Source organism: Capsicum annuum, chromosome 12, assembly GCF_002878395.1.
Source record: "Capsicum annuum cultivar UCD-10X-F1 chromosome 12, UCD10Xv1.1, whole genome shotgun sequence".
NCBI classification, from domain to species: Eukaryota; Viridiplantae; Streptophyta; class Magnoliopsida; order Solanales; family Solanaceae; genus Capsicum; species Capsicum annuum.
Window position 1 is genome coordinate 226,800,404 of NC_061122.1, and position 23,765 is coordinate 226,824,168.

Below are 23,765 nucleotides of genomic sequence, written 5' to 3' on the forward strand. Positions count from 1 at the left end.
TCCTATTACAAAGTCTGAACCTATATTTAAATCTCTTCTAGTTGTATAATTATAATCTGTAAATCTAACTGAAGTTTCTCCTTTACTTGTAGTATATAGTAAATGAGATTCTGGTGTAAGGACTTTTGGTTTATTAAATTTGTTTAGATTCCATTCTAAATCTGCATGTACCTCTGGGTCTATTTTTATTGGTTTTATTAACCTTACACCTTTATTTCCCATGACTTCAACTACATCATTTACTTTTAATTTAAATTTAGTATTACTACTTAATGTTAATTTTCCTATAAATCCTACACACACTAATAAATTGTTACCACTATTCATTTCTTCATATCCTTTAGTCTGAATTCCTATTTTAATGTTTTTTTCAAATTCTTTTAAGTTCATTAGAAAATCTGGACTTATATAAAATATTCCTCCATTATTTGTCATATCTACTTCAGTTAATCCTATTATTGATTTCTTAATGTCTGACCATCTGTCATCGTATATTGTTATTAGTACTTTAGATCCTTGATTTTTTCTAGTTAATCCTTTTATTCCTATAACAATTAATCCCATATGCATTAGCAACATTTTTATTTTTTTTATATCTTTTAAAGATTTAGAGTCTACTAAATCTAATATTGTAAAATTTTCTCCTATAGCCGATATCTGTTCTTCTCTATAATGTCTATACAATTGATTATCTGTTGAAAAATATCTAGTTTTAACTGATGTTGTTGAAAAATTTGTAAGTCTTTATCTACATCTATTATTTCATTTAGTTCTTGATTCTGTTCTGTAGTTGGTTGTCTTCTAAATATTCTAGATACTATAGTATTATTTCCTATTCTATTCTCAGAAAAACTTATTCTTTGTCTTTCTTTTCCTTGTCTTTTGATGGTTCTCCGTCTATTTGATAGAAAGTTCATTTTTGTGATTTTCTAATTATATTTCTTTTTTCTTGTCTAGAGGTTAGTTCAGTTCTTTTTAGTTGGTTAGTAAGTTTGTCTGTTTCAGTATTTTTGAGTTCTTGAACCTCCTTACTTTTAATTAAGATATCTATTTTTTTATGTAATTCTGATAATTCTGGTTCTTGCTGCACTGATTTTTGAGTTTCTTTACCCTTAATTAAAATATCTATCTTTTTATGTAAGTTTAATAATAATTCTATTATAGTATTGTTTTGTTTTAACAAAATTTTATTTGTTTTAAAAGATAAAAATCACTACATATACTCAAAGTGCAAAAAAGTAAAAACACACAAGAGATAAATGTAGAGAAATCAAGAAGCACCAAATGGATTATTAACATTTGTAACATTCAACACATTTCTAAATGTTTTCAAATTCTTCTTGAATCAACACATACACATAATAAAAATAATAAATAATAAATAATAATAATTATATTTTACTATATCACCCCTAATTAATTACTATGATCATTTAAGCATTGTGCCACATATGTTGAAATAGAAAAAAATATTATAAATCACAATGATAAAAAATTTAAATTATTTTATAAAAATATAATTGGCTATCGTCGACACAAAACTTTGGACAAGGAGAGTAGCATATATTATTCAAAAATTACATAAAAAGTATTATAAATTACAATAGTTAACAACTTAAAATATCTAAAAATAATTTAATATGTTATATATTTCAAAAAAATTACATGAAAAATACTAGAAATCACAATAATTAACAACTTAAAAAATTTAAAAGATATAAAATATTTGGTCGACTCTTAAAATTATATTAGTGTCACTAAAATTGGAATAGAAGAAAAGTATTATAAATCACAATAATTAAAAACTTAATTTTTTTAAAAAAATATAATTGACTATCAATGCCATAAAAATTTGGACAAGAAAAATAATGTATATTAATTTGAAAATTACGTAAAAAAATATTATAAATTACAATAGTTAACAACTTAAATTATCTAAATACATATTAAAATAATATATGCTGACCTCATGCTAGATTCCGGATGAATCCTAGAAAACATATGCAATCCTTTTATTAAAAAAAATTTATTTAAATATATTAAGATTGAAAAGATAAATAAATATCTTAATATTGAGCTCGTGCCAATGCTCCTCTAGCATATAAGAAAGAGAATAGAAACATTAATTTTTAGTAGTAGTTTATTGATTGTATCATTTACATCTAAAATGGGGAGATATATATAGGCATTATATGCCTTGAAGATGTGGGTGAGCTGTAAATATCTACATAGCCATCAGGGACGGACCTATGTAGAATTTTGGATGGTTTCGATACTCATTAAATTCGATGTGAAATAAGTATAACTATATATAAAAAAAATATAAAAATAAATATAAAATATATAAAAATACCCAGTGTAATGAAAAGTTGGTTAGATGCATGGAAGGTTGATCTTGTCTTCGTTGGAAGGAGGTCCGAGTTCGAACCTTATTGAGCACCCACTGACCTTAAATCTGGTTCCGCCACATATGGCCATCAGTATCCACTTATTCACAATAAATTGGATATATTAATAACCTTTATTGTGTGGAGATAAAGAGATGTAGCCATGACATTGGAAGCTAAACAGACAATGTGTTAGCGTTAGATATTTTCGAGGCGAGAAATAGGGCATCAAATCAAATGGCGGAATCAAATGAACTAGCTTCCAAAATATGCAATGCGATAAGCTCCGTCTTCTCCGCCACCACAAAAGCAAAAGCCCCACCATTAGACCTCCTAGTCCAAGAAATCTCCGATGCTGCTAGCCGTAACGGCCGAGTATTCGTATACGGGGTAGGCCGTGAAGGATTAATGCTTAAAGCCCTTTCCATGAGGCTATTCCATCTAGGTATATCATCCCACTGCGTCTTCGACATGAACACTCCTCCTATTGCTCCCATCGATCTCCTTATCACCTCCGCTGGTCCAGGTGGTTTCTCCACCGTCGATGCCATCTCCGGTGTGGCCAAATCTAACGGTGCTCGTGTGCTGTTGCTGACGGCTCAGCCTGATTCGGTTAAGATGTGCGCGAGTGTTGTTGCACATATTCCAGCTCAGACTATGGCGGATGATGATGACAAGGAAGGGGCGACTGCGTTGCTTCCAATGGGGAGTTTGTATGAAGGAGCTATGTTTGTCCTGTTTGAGATGGTTGTTTACAAGTTGGCTCAAGTTTTGAAGCAGAGTCCTCAAACTGTCAGAGCACGCCATACCAATCTGGAGTAGGTAGGTAGCTAGCCAAGCTGGATTTTTCTTTAAAATATGAAAAAAAATATTGTAATTTTAGTAGCTTTTTTTAGCTCTAGCGGGCTCTGCCCCTACTATTGATGGGGAGACACGAATCTTTAATATTGTCTTGTGAATCTACCTGTGTTTTTAAGCTTAATCTGCTTAATTCTAGTGTGTGCGCGTATGTGTACTTAATCTTGATTTTTCGAATTTCATATCTGAACTACTGCGAAATATGGTGGTGACCATCGTATTTGTGTGATCGAAGATGTACGATCAGGGAAGATTGTTGCGACCGGAAGTGTGTTTATTGAGAAGAAGTTTGCGAGGAATTGTGGTAAAGCTGGACATATTGAGGATATTGTGGTTGATTCAAGTGCTCGTGGGATGCAATTAGGTAAGAGAATTGTCGAGTATCTTGCTGATCATGCTCATTCGATGGGGTGTTATAAGGTAATTCTTGATTGCTCTGAAGAGAATAGACCTTTTTACGAGAAATGTGGATTTAAGAAGAAAGAAATTCAGATGGTTTAAGTATTTCGTTTGATGAATAGTTGTTGGCGAGTATCCCATGGAGTTAGACGAGGTGTGCGCAAGTTGTCCCAGACACCACGATTGTCAAAAAAAATAAATTTGTTAGTTGCTTTACTAAGCTTTTTGGCATTAATTTTGTTAGATTGGTTTAACAAGTTTGGTTGTCATTGTTCACTAGATTATCTGTTTTACTTGTATGCCTTGTGGCGACACCAATGCCAATTTTTCTGCAATGAGCATGAACATGTTATTTCTCTGATTTTTGGATCGAATATCTTGTTGTAAGCTCATGTGTATTCCTCAATAGCTCCATAGATAGAGGCGAGTAATTTATGCATCCATATTCCAGTCTCTATTTATTTATATATAGTTAGAAAAGTTGGGATCTTTTGTCAAAATCAAAGTTAGATGACTATTGAGGAAAAAAATGAACCATTCTGCTATGTTTCGGAAGGTCATTTTTGAACAAAGTTCATCAGATTGAAGTGCCTGGATGGTTAACGATGAGAAAATCATTAGTCAGCTGGAAAGTTGTTGTCTGCATGAACAACTCGCTAATCAGTGTTGTATGCTAAGAGACACCGGGATCTGAAAAACCAAGTAATCTGGGAATATAGAAATGAAAGTACCACGAAAGGAGACAATTAAGCTCAACTCAGCGGATAAAACACAAAAGATACTGTAGCTAACACCTTCTGAAGCACATTAGCGACTTCTGTACGGAGAGATGATGTCTTTTTCTGCTTCAAATGTTCACACCTCAAAGCGTAGCTATCCGTTTGCAGGAGTTGGCTATTGCCTAAAGCATAATATACGTGTAGAGACAAAAGATGGATGCTATAGTGAATGAAAATTTGTCCTCCGGAACAGCCTCTCTACCTCCCCGAGGTAGTGGTAAGGTCTGCTTACACTCCACCTTCCCCATACTCCATTTGTGCGTTTTCACTGGATATGTTGTTGTTGTTTGTATAGTGAATGAACAATTTACTTGCTTGCTTCGACAAGTCATTGTGTAGTCAGCACGTGGCTGTTTACACAAGATGTCTGAGCAAACTGTAGAAAGTTTCGACTGATTCATTTCAACATTATGGTAACACAACAGTTGATATCAAATTCTCCATCTTCATTGTCTCTTTTGTAATTCCTTATCGACATAGCTAAGATTTTGAGAGGGTGGAATCTCACACTCTGTGTGGAGCTTTACAGCAGCCTGTTCTGCAGAGGCATCCATGTATTTGCTTTGTCGTCATCCAAGAAGTTCTCTAAGTCAGATTCTTAACAAGGTGGTGATCCGGGTGATAAGAATTTGTGTCACGACCCGAACCGGGGCCCTGGCCGTGACGAGCATTTCCGAACCGTGAAGGCCCGGGACGCCCTCTGTCTATCTGGTAATCATGCACAATATTCATATAATAAAAGATAATGCGGAAATAGAAATCTAATACGGAAACATGATCAGTTTGAACGTGATCATAATACTGAAAAATTGAAATCCAAAATATATCTGGATAATAATAATGTCTGACTTAGTCTGCGAAATCTTTACTATGAACTAAATAAAACTGTCTGAAAAATGGGACAAGGTCCCCAGTAGACCAAAACATGACTAAAGATAAATATCTGAAAGTAAATAGGCCTTCTGGAATATAGAAGGCTCACCCCTGCACAATCTGCTCTGCGATCTGAAATATCTACTGTTTATCTGGACCCCTAGACTGTGTCTCAAAACCTGGAAGGAGGGGGGTCAGCATAAATGTACTAGCACGCGAAGCAATCCAAAATAAAGTATTTGAACATATATATAATAGATGAGAGCAATTTTCATCAACACATCACGTATAAAATAGCTTCTGAAAACACATGGGCATTATTCAAAAATCATAAGACATTCTTGTCAAAACAATTTCTGATCTTTGTATTACTTCTGAGTTAGGTGGCACTCCCCTACAAGTCTGATATTCCATGGGCTATATGAAATCCGCCATTGACTCGACGGGGAAGCCCCCAACCCAATTGTGCCGCAAGGGTTGGAGTATCTGAGTCTGATACGCCACACGACACTTGAGCCAGCGTATAATAATATACTCGGATCGGCAAATCACGGTTTTGGGCAATGAGTTGTTTGAACTCACGCCTTGTTCGGGGACCACCTAACACCTCTTTATGCCCAATTTTTAACCTTTTCTGAACATGTATCATTCTGAAATTTCTTAATCATGAAAGTCTGATAAAATCTGATTTCTGAACTAGTCTGTGTCTGTTATAGCATTTGTCTGAGTTGGTATCGTCGTACCAAGATTTGCAAGTCCTATTTCTGAGCCATAATGCATTAAGCATGATCTTTCACAAAAGTGTAGTTTCAGACCACCCAAACATGTAATTTGCATAAAAGATTTCATGTTCCAAAACTCAAGTCAAAACTATGCAAAAACTTTCATCAAACATATGGTGGTCATGTGCTTTTGGCAAAATTATGCACTCTTTTATTATATGTATATTCAACATTTACAACCCTCCCTTTCATGTTCAAAATCGTATTCGAAACATAGCAAAGTCAAAGCATTTCATATCATGATTTTTCAAAACTTATTTCAAAACAATCTATATCATGTGAAACATGGGAAAATTACATCAAGAGAGGAATTTCATGTAAATTGTGCTCTCAATTCATATTTCAAGGCAAAACACATATATACATATACATATAATTTTTAAGTCACTTCGGGGGAAAGCCAAAAGACTAAAACAATATCATATAAAGCTTCTAAAACATGAATATGTACTTGAATTCAAAAACCCCTTTCTTAAAACATGATTTCTATACCCATGAGAATTTAGGAAAACCCCGCGTACCTCTATTTAAGAAATTGAGGGATGATCCTCGAAGTCTACGATGTGGGGATTCCAAATCTCTAATTATCTTCCAAAACTCACGGTTGAATCTTGAGTTATTTGGAATTTTTGTTTGAAACCCTAAGGGGTGTTCTTGAGAGAAAATTTGAGAAAAGGATTATATTTTGATGAATTGGGGGCTAAATCTGGTGTCTAGACGAAATTTGGGTGAGGTGAAATGACTAAAATGCCCCTAAGAAAACAAAGTAGAAACTGCCCCTCAGTTGACAAACTGACAGGTTGAAGTAAAACGGGTATAACTCCTTACTTAGATGTTGGATTTGGATGAAACCAGTTGCATTGGAAAGAAAACTCAAAGAGCTTTCATTTGATAGGTAGCAGCTCTCCCAGTTCATTATATTCAGAGAGTTATGATCGTTTGAATTTGACCCTGAAATGCTGAAAACTGGACAACAGGCTATGCATTTTGCTACTGTTTTGAAATCTAAACGCAGCCTTATGCGTTCCGAAAAATTTTGAAACTTATCCGAGATGTATTATGAGCTTGTCCGATCGTAACGCAACTTGAAAATCTAAAAACGGAGGTCGGAAAGGTTGAAAATTTGTATCCCGAAGATTGCCAGCTAAAATGACTCTAAGTCCTCATTACACTTAGAAAAATTTTCAAGTTTTTAAGTCTAAGAGCACTCTATTAAAGGTTAATCCATGCACGACTTTTACGGGGTGATACAATTTGGCTAGGCGGAAAACCTGATATCTTGTCGATAGGGTGGCAGTGTAATAGAAATTGTTCATGTGTGTTTTGTCTGAAAAACTATGTTTCATTATTGTCGAATGGTTTTAAACAAAAAAAAAAAGGAGCAGCTCGGAGCATTAAAGCTTTGCTATGTGCAGGCTTCAGGAAAGGGCCCGACCACAAGGATATATTGTACACAACCTTACGTTGCATTTCTGCTAGAGGTTGTTCCACGGCTTGAACCCGTGACCTCCTGGTCACATGACAATAACTTTACCGGTTACTCCAAGGTTCCTTCATTATTGTGGAAAAGGTAGCAGCAAAAAACGTTTTCGCATTCAAGTCTGCTTGTTGTCTGTTCTCTGACACTGGACAAACTTATCAAACAAGCCTGCTTGACTCGAAACTCGGAAAAATTTGAAGAGAAGGGGAATGAATCCATTTAAGCTCTACGTGTTATCTATGTTCTGCAGATGGAGATCAATAGCAATCTCTCTCTACATTGTATGAGTTACTGTCTAGGTCTGACGTTCACGAACAAAATTTTAGCTTGAGCCTACCTTTGTACACCTTCATTACTCTTTAGGAAGCACCAAATCGGGATAAATAATACTCAAATTTATACTCTGTGATCATATTGTATTTTCAAAAGATGAGTTCACATCTACCATTTGTTAATGTTTGTGAATTTTCCAGCATAAATTTATGTTTTTGTTGAAAGTACTGGGTTCAGATGAACTTGATACCAATACTCAAATTGTTGACCGTACAAGAAGAAAGAATGCAACATATATCAAAAGGAACACAGCAAAACAACAGAATGCAAATACCAATAAAATAAAACTAACTGCCTTCAAAAGCAAAAAAAAATTCTTGCTATGCTTCTATAAGCGAAATATAAACCACACACTCTAATTTTGTTGATAAGTGTAATCTTAATTGATATAAATGTCTAGCATAAAGAAGATTTTTAGGAATAGTATTAGCAATGTGCCAAAATGTTAGCCAAAAATATAATTGTATTTCTTTTTAGAGTAAATACATAATTACCTTCCTGATGATGTCCGAGTTTTTCAAAAAAATACCTAAACTTTACTTTCGACCTATTAGCCCACGATTCTTACTAAAATCGTTGTAAATACATCATTTTGACCAAAATTTTGGCTATGCGTGTAAACACGAACAGAAAGCGCATGAATGGTTCAAAGTTGACTTGAATACCCAATCAAAAGCTGCCACGTGTGATTATTTGTCAACTATTTTAAAAATCTCTTCTTCTCCGCTTTAACAAACCCAATTCTCTTCTTCCTCTTCTCTTTTTCCGCCATTGATAGTTTAGTTTGAAGAAAAAATTTATCTCTCTTCTCAAATTTTTCTCAATAAAATCATTTTTAAAATATCTATTTCTTGGTATTTGATTGTTGTGTCTATTTTAAATTCTAATTTTTACTTTTATAGTTGTTGCATATCCTCTTAAGAAGCTATAAAGCTCCATTTTAATGGAGTTTTTATGTCATCATTAAACAATCAACAAATACGTAAATCAAAATAAAATTAGGAAGCATTACAAAATTAACATAAACACGAAATTGGAACTATTGAAACGAAATTCAAAGAGCAAGAAGAATGGAGAAATCAGCAACTGGACGGGGGTGGAGGTGGGGGGTGGAGGGGAGCTGCTGTACGCGGGGGAGGTGGGGGAAGAGGGGGGTGGGGTGGGGTGATAAATTAAATAAAAAGAAAAAATTATTAAAAAAATAAATAAAATATGAAATTAAATATATTTAACACGTGGCAGCACCTAATTGGTGTGTGTATTCACTCACTTTGTTGTGACTGAAATTCAGCAAAAAATGGTATATTTGCAACGGTTTTAGTAAGAATCGTGGGGTAATAGGTCGAAAGACAACATCAGGGGGTAATTATGTATTTACTCTTCTTTTTATATGGAGAAATTCATCCGGAGCCAAGCGTTTAAAGGATTTACTTGGGCTTAGGGAAAAAAAAAAGTATAAATAACATAAATACCAACTCTTTTCGAAGTAATTACACTCTCTTCCACTTTTTTAATTACTTTACTTTTTCTCCTTATTAATATACATAACATAACCGACATATACATAACATTCTGTGTATGTGTTGGGATTTTTGTAATATGTTTAGGGAGTTGGGATTTTTTGTAATATTGAAAACATAAATTGTGTATTTGAGTAATTTTTAGAAATAAGTATAAAAAATACAATGTGTTTCAAGGTCATTACATTCTGCTTTAGCTCTCGAGCATTCGATTGTTTCTTTAGAGCTGGTTCACCAATGGTGACTGATCTAAATGTAGAAATTATATCGTTCTGTCACACCATATTTTGCTTCCGCATATAGGCGCATTGCTCCTGTATCTTGGAGCAACAGTAAAGTTGTCTCCGAGTGACCTGTAGGTCACATGTTCAAGCCGTGGACTGATGCTTGCATCAGCGTAAGCTGACTACATCACACCCCTTATGATGCAGCCCTTCCCCGACTCTGCATGAAAGCGGAATGCGTCATGCACCAGGCTGCCCTTCTTATACCAGCTGAAGTTTTACCAGTAATCTCCACATGAACATGAACCTTTAAGGAAACAATGGAACCGGTTATTATCGCGCAAGATGATTTCGCTCTCCGATATCTTTGATACAAGCTTGAAGAACGTATGACAATCACCACAGAAACGGAGATTTTTAATTATTCGTATAACTTAACTATGTCTAGTACTAAGTAAGCCAAATGCAAGCGCCAGCTTCTCACTGTGACAGCCTACAAAGTGCTCGAATAGAACGTATTCTGTTTTTGGAACATAACCTGCCTCTCTTAACTCCTTGCTGAGTTCACTTAGTTTCGCGTATATCTTCTCTGATATAGAATGATACGTATCTCCAACGAGAAATTCATGAATAACTCCATCTATCTCGATCCAACTAGTTGCAGGAACCTTCTGCATTCGTCTCTCGTTCAAAGAAGACCCGATGAATCATCCCATTTGTTGTTAGATGCATAGATGTTTGACAAAAGAACGTAGTTCCCAGAGTTCCATGGTTCCAATTGAATCAACTGTTTCAGCACATGTTCAGCCAACTTGGTACCGCGATGCAACCGGCAGCCACTTAACAACGCTCCCCAAATGACGGCATTAGCCTTCATTGGCATGCTTCCGATCAGCGAGTGAGCTTCATCAAGTAAGCCAGCTCGGTCAAGAAGATGACCATGCATCCATAATGTTCAATTGCTGGTTCCAATGAGTACAAGTGAGTCATGCTGTGAAAATACTTGCGACCAACGTCAACAAGACCAGCATGAGTACAAGCACAAAGAAGACCGATGAATGTGTTTCCGTCAGGCTTTACACCAAGTTTCTCGACTTGACCAAAACAACAAAGCGCGGATTTCACATGCCCGTGAATAGCAAGACCCGATACATACAACAGCATTCCAGATCACTCTATCCTTCACCGTCATCTGTTTGAATATCTCCCAAGCTGATACCATCCGTACATATCAATCAACGCTGTACCTAAAACAGCATTGTCGAAAAACTCATTCCTGTCCATCAACCTACTAGCCCATTCGCCAACTTCTAACGTTCCTAGTCTAGCACAAGCAGAAAGTCCACCAACCATTGAATAACAATCCGGTCTAACACCCTCCCGTTGCATCCTGTAAAACACCTCCAACGCCTCTTTAGGAAGCCCATTCGCGGCATAACCTTGAATCATCGCACTCAAAGAAACAACATCCTTCTCAACCATCCCATCAAAAACCTCGCGAGCTTTCACCATCTTTCCACATTTACCATAAATATCAATCAACCCCGTATTCACAAACACTCTCCTCCCCATACCTATCTCCACCGCGTACCCATGTATCCATTCCCCCGCACTAACATCCCCTACACGACTACATGCCAACAAAACCCTCACGATACTAAAACTATCCGGCCTCAAACCCATCTCCAACGAACCTCCGAAACAACTCAATCGCTTCCCTAAACTTCCCAACACCAATATACCCCGACATAATCGCGGTCCACGACACAACATTCTTCAAATCCTCACGCATATCATCAAACACCTTATGTGCATCATCAAGCAACCCACATTTCGAATACAAACATACCAACCCAGTATTCAGAAACACATCACAATCATATCCCATTTTCGCAACAACCCCATGTGCCTTAACACCCAACTCAAACTCAAAACAACCTCGTACAACACTTGAACAAGAACGGGAACGTAAAATTATCAGGCAAGAAACCCTCCTCCCTCATCGCGTAAAAATAATATATGCCTTCCCCAAAACAGTTATTCGATACCAACCCACGTATCATAGTATTGTATACATAAATGTTGGGTTCTCGCCCTTGGTTGAAAAGAAGTTGAGCATAATTAGGATGGTTGAAATTGTTCAACGTAAATTTTAGTAGTAAGTTTAAGAGAGAGTTGAAATGGATGAAGCCAAAACGAATAATACGTGCATGGATATGTTTGAGTTCATTGAATGAACGAAAGCCATGAAAGAGAGCTGTTTTTAGTTCTAATAAAGCTTTTGGGGGAATTGAGGATGTTGGATTCATTGCCCAAACAACCTTACCTTAGCAACAAGAAGAGTACCTTTGTTTTGTCTAGCTTTGAGATTAAGCTAGTTTGAATTGATGCTGACGGTGTATATAACTTAAACTCACAATTGTAATTAGTACTAAAATAAAGTTTTTTCTTTTGCTCCTTTCTAGCTCGAATTCACAGTCTTCAGGTTGTAAGTGAGAAAGCTTACCATCCGAATTTGACCTATAAATATGGTCCTTTCTAGCTCGAATTCACAGTTTTCATGTTGGAAGTGAGAGCTTACCATTCGAATTTCGCCTATAAATATGGTCCTTTCTAGCTCGAATTCACAATTTTCAGGTTGGAAGTGAGAGAGCTTACCATTTGAATTTGACCTATGAATATGGTCTTTTCTAGCTAGAATTCACAATCTTCAGGTTATAAGTGATAGAGCTTACCATCCGAATTTGACCTATAAATATGATCCTTTCTAGCTCGAATTCACAGTTTTCAGGTTGGAAGTGAGAGCTTACCATCCGAATTTGACCTATAAATATGGTCCTTTCTAGCTTGAATTCACAGTTTTCAGGTTGGAAGTGAGAGCTTACCATCCGAATTTCACCGATAAATATGGGGTGTGATGAGATATTAAGGATCTATTCACCCTGACCGAATAAGTTGGATGTTTGATTGTCAAGGTGAAAATGATAGTTGGTGATTCACTTTTTCTAACTAATGGAGAAATGTGCCATTAAAAAAACTCGAATGAGATAAAAGATGGGTTGTTAAGAATGTAGAGGATCGACAATTGGTCAGATACAGTATGGAACGTGCAAATTCGAATTAGTTAAATTTCAATTAATTTTTTTTTTTTTTAAAAAGTAAATGTGAAAATTGCAAAAGAAATGTGAAAATTGCAAAAGAAGGTATTTACTTACCCTTTGCAAATTGGGGTGTATACTCCCAAAATTGGATTGGATATCAAGATTTCCACAAAATTACCCCTTGTCAATTTACTTGTACACAAATGAAAATGGAAAGTTTATTGGGGTTAAACGATTCTTCTTACCTAAACTAGTTCATCAACTGAACATGTCGAATTAAAGGTGAATCCAAGAATTGAAGTTTGTGTTTCTACAACGACCTCAATAACAACAACAACACCAATAAACCCAGTATATTTCCACATCGTGGGGTCTGGGGAGGGTAGAGTGTACGCAGTCCATACCACTACCTCTAAAGACCTCAAGTCTAAGAGAAATTACATGTACATCCTCTTCCGTATCTGATCGGGATACAACTTGTGTATTTTTTCCTAGAGAAATTACTATACAAAGATCAGCACTAGGATATGACAACAACAACAACAACAACAACAACAACAACTACGCCTCAATCGCAAACACGTACCAAGAGAACAATGAGATCAAAACAAGATCCAACATCTACCTACATATGTTCACTACAACAGGTGTGTACTAGAGAGGTTTGCAAAGTAATGCTCCCTTGAAATTAGCTGTGCCTTTTTGAAATTGCTACCAAGAAGACTACTCAGAATCGTTGGTGCTCTGCTTGGATTTGTCTGACGGATCTTACGCACAAAGATATCTTTGTCCAGGACCATCATGTTTAACAAACTTCTGCAACTCAAAAAGACAACAAGATTGTTTTAGCAAATGAGAAAAGGTAATAGTGTCTCATAAAAATCAAGAGTTGTCTTCATCTCATACTGATAACACATTACTACTACGACAACAACATACCCCAGTGTAATCCCACGATGGGGTCAGAAGAGGATATAATGTATGCAAATCTTACCTCGTGGAGTTAGAGGCGTAACACATTACTAGCAAAAGGATTTGAATAATTATTGAGACTTTGAGATCTCCGTTACTACAAAACTGTGATTTTCTTTGTTATCCACAAAAAATTAGAACTAATTATGTTCCCTTGGAGCAAATTTTGGACAAATGAACTAATGGATACTAGATGTGCCAGAATCGAGGCAGCAGGATTTCAACTTTATGGACTCTGAATTTTAGAATAACGACTTCAAGTGTTAATTTTAATGTGTACATAATGAATTTCTCAACAAAATAATACTGTTTGAGGAAAAGCTATTGGGTTTGAATCCATAGCTGGGCTTCTTAAATCCAGGGGCTGTCCTAGGATGCACACAAGCTCACAAACTAGAAAAGATCTTGCCTTGTCGAAACAAGTATCGTAAAGAGATGAACTTTGTTTATGTTAACAAGGCACATCCGGGCTTCCAAATACACATCGGAGGCAATTAATCTAGATACAGCGTCGAGGAATTCCCAGATTGATATAATAGAAAAGATGAAAATTTTGAACAGCTCATAATTAATGGAGAGAGAGCCTTGGAGAAGAGATTATGGAAATTTTATAATTTCTTGGGCAAGAACAATGAAACCACTCAAGCTGGTGGGAGGTCGCAGGTATCCCGTGGAATTAGTCGAGGTGCGCAAAAGCTGGCCAGGATACCACGGTTATCAAAAAAAAAAAAAAAACAATGAAACCACTCAAACATTAAACTCTCTTCTTTTAAAAGAAAAAACTTAAAAACATCCTCCCTAAAAAAGTGAGACGGGTTTAAGCAACAAGAAAGGAAACCAAACGAAGCACAAACTGCAGTTAACATTTCTATGGTGAAGTGGCGGCAACCAGCTTCATGTTACATTTTATCTGATTATCAACAGATCGAACAAAAAAGTCTGAGAAAACAGAAGTAAATATCATACCTGAGGATTCAGAACATGCATGTGACAGATAATATATCTAGGTGTGTGCAAAACCGAACTGATAAAAATGTTATTGGTTTATTGTTATTGGGTTAACGGTTTTTTAAAAAAAATTATTGGGTTATTGGTTCGGTTCGATTTTTTCTTATTGGGTTATTGGTTAAACCGATAACCCAATAAGAATATATACATATGTATATATATATATATATATATATATATATATATATATTTCTCTTTAATTTCTACAAATTAACAAACTTATTATTTCAATAATACAAACTCTTAATTTCTCCTAACAACATTTAGTCAAAACTTGACGATTCTTGTAACTTAAAACACATCAGGTAGATTTTTGGTTGCAACTAAGATTCGATTTTTTTTTCATGTTAGTTACTACTATTTCTATTTTATGAGTATTTTCTTATCGGTTAAACCGAAAACCAAACCGTTAAGAACAAGAAATCGATAAACCGAAAACAGATAAAAAAAATCTTATTGGTTTGATTATTGGTTTAGCATATTTAAAAATCGAAAACCGAACCGATAATATATAAAACCGAACCGAACCGACCGATGCACACCCCTAATCATCCTGCAACAATAATAAAGTAGTCAGTTTGAAACTAATAATGTATATCGGAAGTATCGGTGTTTATATATTGCTAAAAGGACAGATTGTACATAAACAGTCAAGCTAAAAAAATGGATGTTAAAATTGGTGTTCATTAATGATCAAGATGAAGATAAAAAATGACACTATGATTCAATGATCGAGTCACAGTATTAATAGGGAAATGAATCCATATGACATGAAGCATAAAAAACCGATATAAAATCTATGTGAGAACATTGAAAAAGAACGAGAAGCAAATGAACCTAAGAAGAAGGCTTTTTTTGGGACAAAAGCCCATGACTGAAGTAGGAAAAAAGAAGAGACTAGATAAAATGAAAAAAACAAAAACTAAGAAGAAATTCACTGATTTATTCTACAACCAACAACGATCAATTGTCCCTAACATTTTGAGCAATTCATTATGCACAAAATTAGAAAGTAATACTTCTAAATTGCACAGATGATCAGGTATCCATGTTTTTGCGAAAGTAAAAGGAAGGTACCTCTTTTATTCCTGGATTTTGCATCACTATGCCAAGAACACGGCGTACAAGTCCATTGTAAACACGTTCATTTGTAGTCTCATCACCATTTAGCCAAGGCAACATTGGTTTACACAAATGCGAACCAGTAGAGCGAAGCTCATAGGTTCTTCTTGGTGATTTCTCGTGGGTGAACTAGCTTCAGTAGTCTGACAACCTTTGGTCTCATTGATGGTTTGCTTTTCACTTGAAGGTTCAGCAACCACTTTAGGAAGATTAAGAATTGTGACTTTGTGTACCTTATCAGAATTCCCACGTATTTCCATCTGCAACTCAACATCTTTATGATCTTCTCTATTATGTGTAGCAGACTCCTCATCTATTTTAGCCTCAGAATCTTTAGTAGAAGATAATGGAACATCTTTATGAATAGCAGCCACTGAAGTCAAAAGTACTTGGAACGATATAAAGAATCAACCACCCGAATAGAGTCATAAGCATTGACCTGCATTTTGTGGTCCCACTAGATGATTAGTTAAATCGAAGGCCAAATGGTCCAGCTACTGCACTCTTAGATAATACATAATGTCATGGGTTTTATTTTGAGTAATAGTGGCTACCTCCACACAAAATTATTTGATGTGACGAAACTGGTCAGCAGCAAAATAAACATGTAAGTCAATTTTATCACTAGAACACATGGCTCAATGATATATAAATACACAACACGAGACATGCTAACCTTTACTTAGAAGAACGCTAACTCACCAAACTGAAAGGGCTGAGCAATCTATTAGTAATACAAGAATTTGAAGTCAATGATTATGACAACTACGCCAAGTTTGGTTCCTAGTCACATGATTCATCTTTTAACCTACCATAATTATTCAGATCACTAAACCAATTTAAGACATCAGGGAAGTCATCAGAGCATTTTTGCCTATCCACTCATAGCTTCTTTTCTTTCCATCCTTTGTTCTTACTGTACATCATGCTTAACAAAAATTCAGGTGATATATTGTAGATTTGAATAAACAACTATTCTTTTAATATCACTTGGCAATTAAAATCGGCATATTCATGTTGAAACATACAAAAGTATTCGATTATTCTAAATACAAGAAAATTTGGTGGGCTACAAGGAATTTCAAGGTAATATCCATCTGTTTTCAGGAGCGGTTAGTCAGTTTCATCTGAAGTAAATTCTCAAGATTCAATGCATAACTGACTAGAAAAACGAACTACACAGAAAAGTAGAACACACAATGAAGAGACCTAGAGGAGTTTCAGGCAAGACTAGGTAACACTCAACACAGGAGAGTCCACATTGACAATACCATTACAAATATCTGTTTAAATAAAGAAACGAACTAACAGATTCTATTTTTTCTACAAGGAAGACTTTTTTAAAAAACAATCCCTTTACTAATATTTCCTATTTAGTAAATGAGTGAAAAGTGTTATATTTCACAAAAATAACATCAGATAAACTATAACTGAAGACTTCAACAAAATTCTTTCATTACTAACTCTAAGCATGTGCATGAAACTTCATTAGATGGTGCAAAGAACAGGGAAGATTGCTAAGCGCTAATTCAGACGAACCTTCAAAACTCGTCCAAATGCTTCTAGCACCTCAACGACAGCTTCAGAAAACTTTTTCTCTCTGGGAAAAAAATAACTCCCTCCATTTCATAATAAATGAATTGTTGAAGTATTTTTGGTGTTTCAAAATAAGTAAATCATTGAAATTTTTTTCTAAATTTACCCTTGAGGATTTGACAACCAAGAGGCCCATCAACTGAAAAAGAATAAAATAAATATGATTCTGTACTTTGAACAAGGGGGAAAACTATGTTACATTTATGTCTTTGATTCTTTTTCTTAATCTGTGTGCCAAAGTCCAACAATTCATTTATTATGAAACGGAGGGAGTAATAGATAAAATGAGTATCTAAATGGAGGGGTTAGAACACCTTGTAGTTTTGTGGTTACATACCTAGAATCTTTGGAATCCTCGAGATATCTTTCATGCACAAACCTCGATCAGCAGCCCTTTGGATAGCTGAATAAGCAGATCTAAACATTTCCGGATATACCAGAGAGTTCTGTTCCAGGCAAGAACCAAAAGAACACACACGTTCAGCATAGGTAGTCATGGCTTGCCATGGTGACTCGGTCGGAGAAACTGCAGTATATGGAACCCCACTATCATTAAGTTCATTTACTTGGTCATCTGAGTCGAACGAGACACTGCCATGATCAGTGGCTTGATGCTCTTCAACAGGTAGTGCGCGAGTACAATTGTCAGTGTCTTTAAATAAATCCATAGTTTTTATTCTTGAAAGTGTAGCATGCCTCAAGCACAACCTAATTCCTGGAAAACCTTTTGCACGGAAAGTGCAAATCTCTCTATCACCACCCATTGAAGTTTTCAGTTTTTTATACCTGTCACTGTCAGAAAATTCACTGTCATCATATTTGCATTTAGATGTCCGGGAGTCCTCAGCCTCTCCAACACCTTCATCAGGTACTGGTAGGCATGGTGTAATTGATAGTTCTCCTGACGAAAGCAGAACACAAAGGTGGTAAACATCTCCACACTGCAAATCTGTTGGAAGATCCACCCCTTCAGCAATCAATTCCTTCTCTCTTTCACAAAGCCAGCTGACAAACTTAGCCGCTCTTTTTCCGGTATCACTTGGGAATGGAGAAAATTCTATACCATTCAAGAAGGTTTGAGAAAGGACAGAAGGACTATTGGAATGTCCCCCAATCTGCAAGGAGAAAAATTTTAAGCTTAGGAAATATCTGCCGGAGAAAACAGAAGATGCAGGACGAATCTTTTCCTAATTATAGGTCAAGACACAGGATGGGTCTTTGTAGCAACAGTTGCACCTACTGAAGAAACTGACAGTGAATTTCATTGATTTTACGTTTATAGTTATAAGATATAGGTGGAGACAGATTACTTGTAAAACAACAACAACAACAAACCCAGTATATTCCCACATAGTGGGGTCTGGATTACTTGTAAAAACAAGCTGTAAATTTATACTCCTACTTTTCTATAGGGGGTTACACCAGCACAAAATTTAAGACGCTAATATGACTTGTATACTATACTAGCGGTAGTGGAAAAGAATATTACAGTGATGAATGAAAAGCTAGTCCTAGATGACATCAAAGTACATAATTTCAATAGTTTGCTGAATTTGAATTTTGGAAAATTTAGGAAACTGTATAGACTAATATACTTAATGGAATCACATAAAATGTTTTGAGCATCCCAAAACAGAAATATCATCACATAAGTTGACATGGAGAGAGTATTATTCAGAAATGTACCAAGGCCAGCATCTAAATACATAGTAGTACAAAACAAAATTTACCAAAAACTTTTTGTCCCTGAGGTAGTTGAAAGCAGCAAAGAGATCATGCTCAGAATAGCGCCTTAAAGTTTCGGCAAGCAAGGTTGGCACAAGTGGAGATTTTGAGCTACAAAGGAAGATGAGCTTAAATAGCTCTGCAGCATGAGCAACTGCTGCTGATTCATATAATCATTTACTATTGGGATGCCGCCAATTATGAGATTCACATACTTCTTAGGGATCTTATTTGAGCTTATTGGTGTACCAGAATCTTCAGTCTTTTCAGGAAAATCTTCAACATACTCGCCAGAAGAAACTAGTAAAACTGATTGAGGACCACAAGAAACCTAAAAGAAGGGGAACATCAAACAAATAACAGAAAAATTCAAATAACAATCTTGTAAGCAAAAAAGTTGAGTTAGTCATAGTTTCTTCGAAAAAACAAGACAAGCTACACTTCAGCAAACAACCTATGGCATGTGCCGGAACCTCAAGTCGCTGATATTTTTGTTGAAATACTAAGGCTAAATCTAAGTAAATCACAACTAATTTATGACAGGAAAGTTCATGAAATAACTGACGAGAAAGCATGAGTCTCACATGTCTTTCATCAGTATTAACATCTGAGCAGTTATCAAAGAAAGGTTGAACATCTTTCAAGGTTTCTGATTTGGGTAACTTTTTGCACTGCAGAACATCTTCCAGGGCCAATTTTACATTGGCCTCATCAAAGTTATCTCATGGCTCTTGAGAGAGGAAGTTTGAGGTCTGTTTAAAACAATAACAGTCCGTTGCTAGGTGCCCCTCACGATTCAATGTTTTTATCTTTGGATTTCTCAAGGTAATCCACATGTCGCTTACTAAGCACATTACATAGTCTCATAACAGATTTCTTGAACTCTTGACTTCTTCTCAATGATGCAATTCTCCTTCTGCAGGCACCGGGTGGTGCTGGAAGATTTTGAAGCTTTCCCCAGTCTACACGATTGAATTTTGCTCCAAGAGCAGCTCGGTCTCTTGCATATTCGATCACCAGTTGCCTGTATATAAAGTTTCTCATGTAATCCAAGTAATAAACCTAACCACATAGATCCAGGTAACAGGATCTAAGTTGCTTGGACTCTCCAAAAATGTTGCCGCACCCGTGTCGGATCCTCCAAATATGCACTACTTTTGAAGGATCCGACACGCACCCGATGATATTTTTGAAGAGTCCGAGCAACATAGAATAGGATAACATGGGTTAAGCATCAAGGAAGAAGCAGTAAATCACCAATTTTTTTTATTTTTTTTTAAAAAAGTAACTTGTAGTAAATCACCAATTTTATGACAAGGATTTTTGCTCAAAAATCTTATTATCATCGGGAACTTTGGAAAATTCTGCTCACACTGACCAGCCATTTGGTTATTGACCTTATGATGTAGGAATAATTCATAATATTTACCTATCTACATCTGTCCAACAGAATCTTCCACTGCATGTAGGCTTCGCTCTTGACAAGCCATATTTATCAAGAAAAGCACGCCCTACCCCATCATCTTCAGGAAATTCTGACTCTTCAGCAGATATCACATCATCTTGAACGTGATATCCCTCCAAGCTGCATGTCTGTGTGTATGAAGTAGGTGGGAAAGAGCTCACTGACTATCTGGCTTAATGCCTGGGGCTGTCCAAACTCAGTACCAGCCTCCGCATGCTTTGAAGATTTCCTTCTGGCAGGCCTTTTCCTTTTCTTTGGAGATAATGTAGGTGTACCTTGATGCGGCTGAATTCTGTTTCCAGCATCTAAAACTCGATCAAATCTGGTAAGTCGTCGTTGTCGTTTATCATGATAGACTCGAAGGACCTGCAAGTGAACCACCACCTGGCTGAAAAAAGTAGGATTTGCATACTGTACTGATAAATGAGACATCAGTATTGGAAAAAAGCTTATTTTTTTCAGTGGTGTTAGAATCTTTGTAGAATATTCTAGAATACGTGTAATTATAGTAGGTACCAGGTAACTTAATTTACTCTATTCCAATCAGGTTTTTATTCTCTTTCCTTTTTAGGACATGTAAACATAGTTAGTTAAACCCTAATAGCTTTAGCTTGAGGGAATAATCAAGTTGAGTTCTCTGTAAATTTTTCTTCTGTTTTACAACAGCTAAGAATGAGCCTTACCCCAGAATAAAACTGTCCAAAAACTACAACAACAACATACCCAGTATATAATACTACATACATAGACCCTTGTGGTCCGACTCTGTGTATAGTGGAAGCTTTTGTTCATTGCGCTGCACTTGAAACTGTGTAAAAAATACCTTTGAAGCATTTAAGCCGACGCGATTCCACCGTGAAACTGCAGTCTCCGTCTTCAAGTAATTGAAGAAAGAAATTGAATACTGTGATTCAACCTAGCATAATCTATTGCTTGCCACCTTCATAGTTCACAATTCGACTAATCTTCAAACTACAACAACAACAACAACATACCCAGTATATTCCCACAAAGTGGGGTCTGGGGAGGGTAGAGTGTACGCAGACCATACCACTACCTTATATGGAGTAGAGAGGCTATTTCCGATAGACCTCTGGTTTAGGACCGATAGCAGTAATCTTCAAACTAAGTTGGACAAATTAAGTCAATATTTTTAAAATTTATTTATTTAAAAACTATACGAAAAGTAGTATAAGATGCAACTTTTTTCATGTTAGATATAAAAAAGTGAACGGACAGCTATTTTGACGAGTAAAGATCAATAACAACAACAACAAACCCAGTATATTCCCACATAGTGGGGTCTGGGGAGGGTAAAATGTACGCAGTCCATACCACTACATCCGAAGAAGTAGAGAGGCTATTTCCGATAGACCCCCAGCTCAAGACAAAGGACCATAGACAAACGTCGCAAGCATACAACATGATAAAAATAACATAGATACAACAATCACAAAAATAAAGTACATTAACCAACAAAGGACACCTCCTTCCCCAAACCCTAGCATTACCAACCAAGCTACACCAAACTCTCCTAACTACAGCCTATGACTTGACCACACACCTTAGCCCTCTATCCTAATATTCTTCCTCCAAACTTTCCTATCGAGGGTCATGTCCTCATTGAGCCGTAACTGCTCCATGTCACGTCTAATCATTTCTCTCCAGTATTTCTTCGATCTACCGTTTCATCCAAGGCCAACCTCTCACCCTACCCCGCTTGAAACCATCCAAGGCCAACCTCTCACCCTACCCGCTTGAAACCATCCAAGGCCAACCTCTCACACCTACGAACTGGGGCATCCGTGCCCCTTCTCATCACATGACCAAACCATCTCAACCTCACTTCCCGTATCTTATCCTCCACCGACTCTACCCCCACCTTCTCCTGAATAATCTCATTCCTAACCCTGTTAGCCCTCGTGAATCCACACATCCAATGCAACATCCTCATTTCCGCTACCTTCAACTTCTGGACGTGAGAATTCTTAACAGGCCAACACTCCGCTCCATACAACATAGCCGTCCGGACTGCAACTCTGTAGAATTTGCCTTTAAGCTTGGGAGGCACCTTCTTATCGCATAAAATTCCCGAGGTGAGCCGCCATTTCAACCAGGTAAAGATGAACGAAGTTAATAGCTAATTTAACTCTCGAAAAGCAAAACGTGACAGCTATTTTGAAACTGAGGGAGAGAGCAGTAATGGTAGTAGTAGTAGTGATTAGTTAGAAAGACATACCAAAGCTCTTCAGCAACCACAGCAGGATCAGCTAACATACACCGAGAATGATAATATTTGTTACAGTTTCTTTTTTAAAGTCAAATTATATGAACTTTAACAAAAATTTCAAAGATATATTTTTTCATCGTATTAATATGAAAAATTTTCAAATTATAATACTTTTCATATAGCTTTTGAATATCTAAATTTTAATCTAATCTAATTTAACTCTAAAAATTATTCAAATCAACTCTCAAAAAGAAAAACGTGACAGCTATTTAGAAACGAGGGAGGGAGCAGCAGTAATAGTAATAGTGATTAGTTAGATGGACCTACCAAAGCTCTTCAGCAATCACAGCAGAATCAGCTAACATACGCCGAGAATGATAATATTTGTGTCAAATTATATGAACTTTATGGGAAAATTTTCAAATATAATACTTTTCGCACAATTTTTGAATCTCAATTTTAATTTTAAAAAATAAATAATTTCATTCGAAAAGCAAAACGTGACGGCTATTTTGGAACGGAGTAGTGATTAGAGTTAATAGACGTACCAAAGTTCTTCTGCAACAACAGCAGAATCAGCTAACATACGCCTTGAACGATAACTCCGGTAAACTTTCTGCACTCTTTCCGCAGCATTCGTCGTCTCTCCACCACCATTTTCCGGTATCGACGGAGAAATCGGAAACAAAATGATACTTTTTTGATCATCACATTGAGCAACCGGAGAACCGAATCCTTGAAGCTCCATATTATCGTCGCCGGAGCTCCGAAAATGGGGAATACGGAATTCCGAGAGTTCATAACTTGACATGTCCAACAATTTTGTATTGAAATTTGACATTCCGGTAGTTTCGACTTTCATTGACACAGATTCGGTCAAATAATTAACTACACAAAAGGCCTTCACATTC

At 36.2% G+C, this 23,765-nt stretch overlaps 1 protein-coding gene and 2 pseudogenes across 1 annotated transcript; 1 reads left to right on the forward strand and 2 right to left on the reverse strand.

Annotated features, from left to right (window-relative positions):
* Positions 1-2,513: 2,513 nt before the first annotated feature.
* LOC107851144 (3-hexulose-6-phosphate isomerase) lies at positions 2,514-4,005 on the forward strand. Its single transcript, XM_016696070.2, has 2 exons — positions 2,514-3,209; positions 3,481-4,005. The coding sequence occupies exon 1, from the start codon at positions 2,625-2,627 to the stop codon at positions 3,207-3,209; it is 585 nt and encodes a 194-aa protein (XP_016551556.1). The 5' UTR covers positions 2,514-2,624; the 3' UTR covers positions 3,481-4,005.
* A 5,502-nt stretch (positions 4,006-9,507) lies between these two features.
* On the reverse strand, positions 9,508-12,674 carry LOC107851821 (annotated as a pseudogene).
* Positions 12,675-12,957: 283 nt separating this feature from the next.
* Positions 12,958-22,644, reverse strand: LOC107851905 (annotated as a pseudogene).
* Positions 22,645-23,765: the final 1,121 nt, after the last annotated feature.

Bases quoted from the DNA above. Each gene is read 5' to 3' on its own strand.
- LOC107851144 (XM_016696070.2), top strand. From the start codon at position 2,625: ATGGCGGAATCAAATGAACTAGCTTCCAAAATATGCAATGCGATAAGC.